This window comes from Nicotiana attenuata, unplaced genomic scaffold (assembly GCF_001879085.1).
Source record: "Nicotiana attenuata strain UT unplaced genomic scaffold, NIATTr2, whole genome shotgun sequence".
NCBI classification, from domain to species: domain Eukaryota; kingdom Viridiplantae; phylum Streptophyta; class Magnoliopsida; order Solanales; family Solanaceae; genus Nicotiana; species Nicotiana attenuata.
In genome coordinates this window covers 61,245-64,157 of record NW_017670546.1, presented here as the reverse complement: position 1 = coordinate 64,157, position 2,913 = coordinate 61,245, and the positions used below count along the sequence as shown (strand labels likewise).

Here is a 2,913-nt window from a genome sequence, read left to right as displayed (position 1 = left end):
AAGGCCCCCCCCCCCCTCTTTCTTTGCCTTTAAAGCATTATGACTTCTTTTCAAAAATCAGCCTTTAATGATTTCCCTATTTAACTTCATAGCATTTGTGTATTAAAATCCCCTCTTATTTGAGCCTTATCTGCTTACGTGTTAATTTCACGAAATTCACAAAGAACTATCTGGCCGGGAACCAGACTAGTAGATCTTGAGGGGTGCCTAACACCTTCCCCTTGGGATAATTTCAAGCCCTTACCCTATCTCTGGTTATCAAAAAATGTAGTTGTAGTCAAACCTTATAGGTGTCCTAATGTACCATAAATCATTAGGTGGCGACTCTTCAAAAATGCAAAACCCAGTTCCCAAAAGGAATGAGTTGTCCCATACCCAAATGTCATAAACCCGATTCTCCCGACGCAGGGAGGGAAAAATGGGGCGCGACAAACGTGCGGACCCCATATGAATGGGTTCACCATTGCCAAGAAAATCTTGAGAGTTGGATATTTTTGGATGACTATGGAAAATGATAGTATCCTCTACGTACAGAAGTGTCACCGGTGCCAGATTTACGAGGATTTCATCTGGGTTCCGCCAAATGAGTTAAGCGTAATGTGTTCACCTTGGCCGTTTGCCTCTTAGGTCCTGGACATGATTGGACCTATAGAGCTTGCCGCATCAAACGGGCATCGCTTCATCTTGGTAACTATCGACTATTTCAGTAACTGGGTCAAAGCGTCTACTTACAAGGATATCACAAAGAAAGTAGTGGCAGATTTCGTCCGGAACAACATCGTCTGTAGATTTGGAATACGGGATTCTATCATCACTGAAAATTCCGCTAACCTCAACACCGATCTCATGAGATAAATCTACAAGAAGTACAGAATCGTCCATTGCAATTCCACAACCTACTTACTACAAATGAATAGGGCAGTCGAGGTAGCCAACAAGAATATCAAGAGGATTCTATGAAAGATAGTGGGCAATCACAGACAATGGCACGAGAAACTATCTTTTGGACCACTATGAGAACATCCACTGGGAAACACCATACATGTTGGTATATGGCACTGAAGCTGTGATACCCGCAAAGGTTAAAATACCATCTTTAAGGGTCATTCAAGAGGAAAAATTGGATGGCGCAAAATGGATATGGGTCAGAAAGGAGCAACTCATGCTCATCAAGGAGAAAAGAATGGATTCAGTATGCCATGGTCATCTATATCATAACAGGATGGACAGTGCATTTAACAAGAGAGTGAAACCTCGCCAATTCACGCCGGGGAAGTTGGTCTTGAAGAAAATCTTTCCCCACCAAGAAGAAGCCAAAGGAAAGTTCGCACCAAACCAACAAGGTCCTTACGTGGTTCACCGAGCACTATCGGGTGGAGCTCTAATCTTGGCAGAAATGGATGGAAGAATCAACACGAAGCCCATCAACTCAGACGCAATTAAGAGATATTATGTTTGAAGACAAATAGAGTTAGGTTTTGATGTAACAGAACCACGTTCAACTTGACTTCCCACGGAGGGATACGTAGGCAACCCACGTAGGGTTTGGTTTCTCTCCCCCCTTCTTTTTTGTAATAAAAAAACCAAATATCACTTTTGTATATTGCTCAGGAACTACACTGCCTTGATTTTCTTAGAAAGGAATACGTAGGAAATCCTCATCGGATTAAGTTATTTTGTGTAATCGAACTACATTCTGGCCTGACTTCATTTGGATACGTAGGCAGCCTGAGTCAAACTCAGCCATTTTCATTCTTGAACTCATCATTTTGCATCTGTTGTAATCGAACTACGTCTTGACCTTATTCCATTTGGATACGTAGGCTGCCTGAGTCAGGCTCGGTCATCTTCATCATATTTTATCATAATCCACAAACTACGTTAAGACTTGATTTTGTTTTGGATACGTGGGCAACCTGAAAGGGTTCGGTCATAAACTTTGTAAAGCCTTTGTAATGCATTGTTAGATTTAGTACGCAGTCGCAATGTCAAGCATCCGCGTTGTTAGAAGCATCAAAGAAGATCGACATCAATAGGACGGAATTTTCAAGAAGATACGCTTGCATGTGGAGAACTTGCGTAACATGTCATAATCCGGAACAACTACATTTGTCTACAAAGTATTGTCAAAATGCTTTCCGAAAATGCAGTGATCTGTTCCACCTATCAAACTTTGCGGCGTAACCATACCAGAGGCCGGGGCAAACCAACACTATGGTCGACACAAACCAACTTCCCCGCCCCACTAAGAATTTTTCTTTAAGTGCATGGTCATTAAGGAGCAAGGAAGAACTAAGACCACACATGGGCAAATGAAGGATCCGCCACTTGCCTAAGATTATCTCTCTTTCTCATTTACTTGAATTTTTTGGTACAGCTAGGGCTAATCATTGAAGCCTTTGTAGGTACCTTGGAGTCAGACCACTGATAAGGGAAAAAACCTGTACATAGCAAACCACCTGCTCAAACAATCGGGGCACCTTGTACAAAATGGACCATTGGCTTCATCAATGGAAGCCCTATATATAGCAAACCGCCTGCTCAACTAATCGGAGCATCATGTACAAACGAGCCATCGGTTTCACTGATTGAAGTCTTGTATATAGCAAATCGCCAGCTCAATCAATCGAAGCGCCCTGTACTAATCGAACGTCGGCTTTGTCAATTGGAGCCTTGTATATAGCAAATTGCAAACTTTGCCAATGAAAGCAATTCGCATCGCCACTCCATCGCAACAGATCCTGGAATAGATAGTCACAAACCTCGTAATCGATGTTCTGCCAATCGATGGCCGCAACTTAGCTTCGCAATCAAGAGTATCTCTTGGGCATGCTTTTATTTCCTTTGCTATTACTTTAAATGATTTGACGTTTTGATCATGCAGCTTCATGCATGATTAAGTTATTTCACTCC

General features: G+C 42.2%; 1 protein-coding gene across 1 annotated transcript; it reads left to right on the top strand.

Moving 5' to 3' along the window:
* Positions 1 to 1,042: 1,042 nt before the first annotated feature.
* On the top strand, positions 1,043 to 1,459 carry LOC109240814. Its single transcript, XM_019407496.1, has one exon. The coding sequence runs from the start codon at positions 1,043 to 1,045 to the stop codon at positions 1,457 to 1,459; it is 417 nt and encodes a 138-aa protein (XP_019263041.1).
* The last annotated feature ends 1,454 nt before the right edge of the window (positions 1,460 to 2,913 follow it).

Bases quoted from the DNA above. Each gene is read 5' to 3' on its own strand.
- LOC109240814 (XM_019407496.1), top strand. From the start codon at position 1,043: ATGTTGGTATATGGCACTGAAGCTGTGATACCCGCAAAGGTTAAAATA.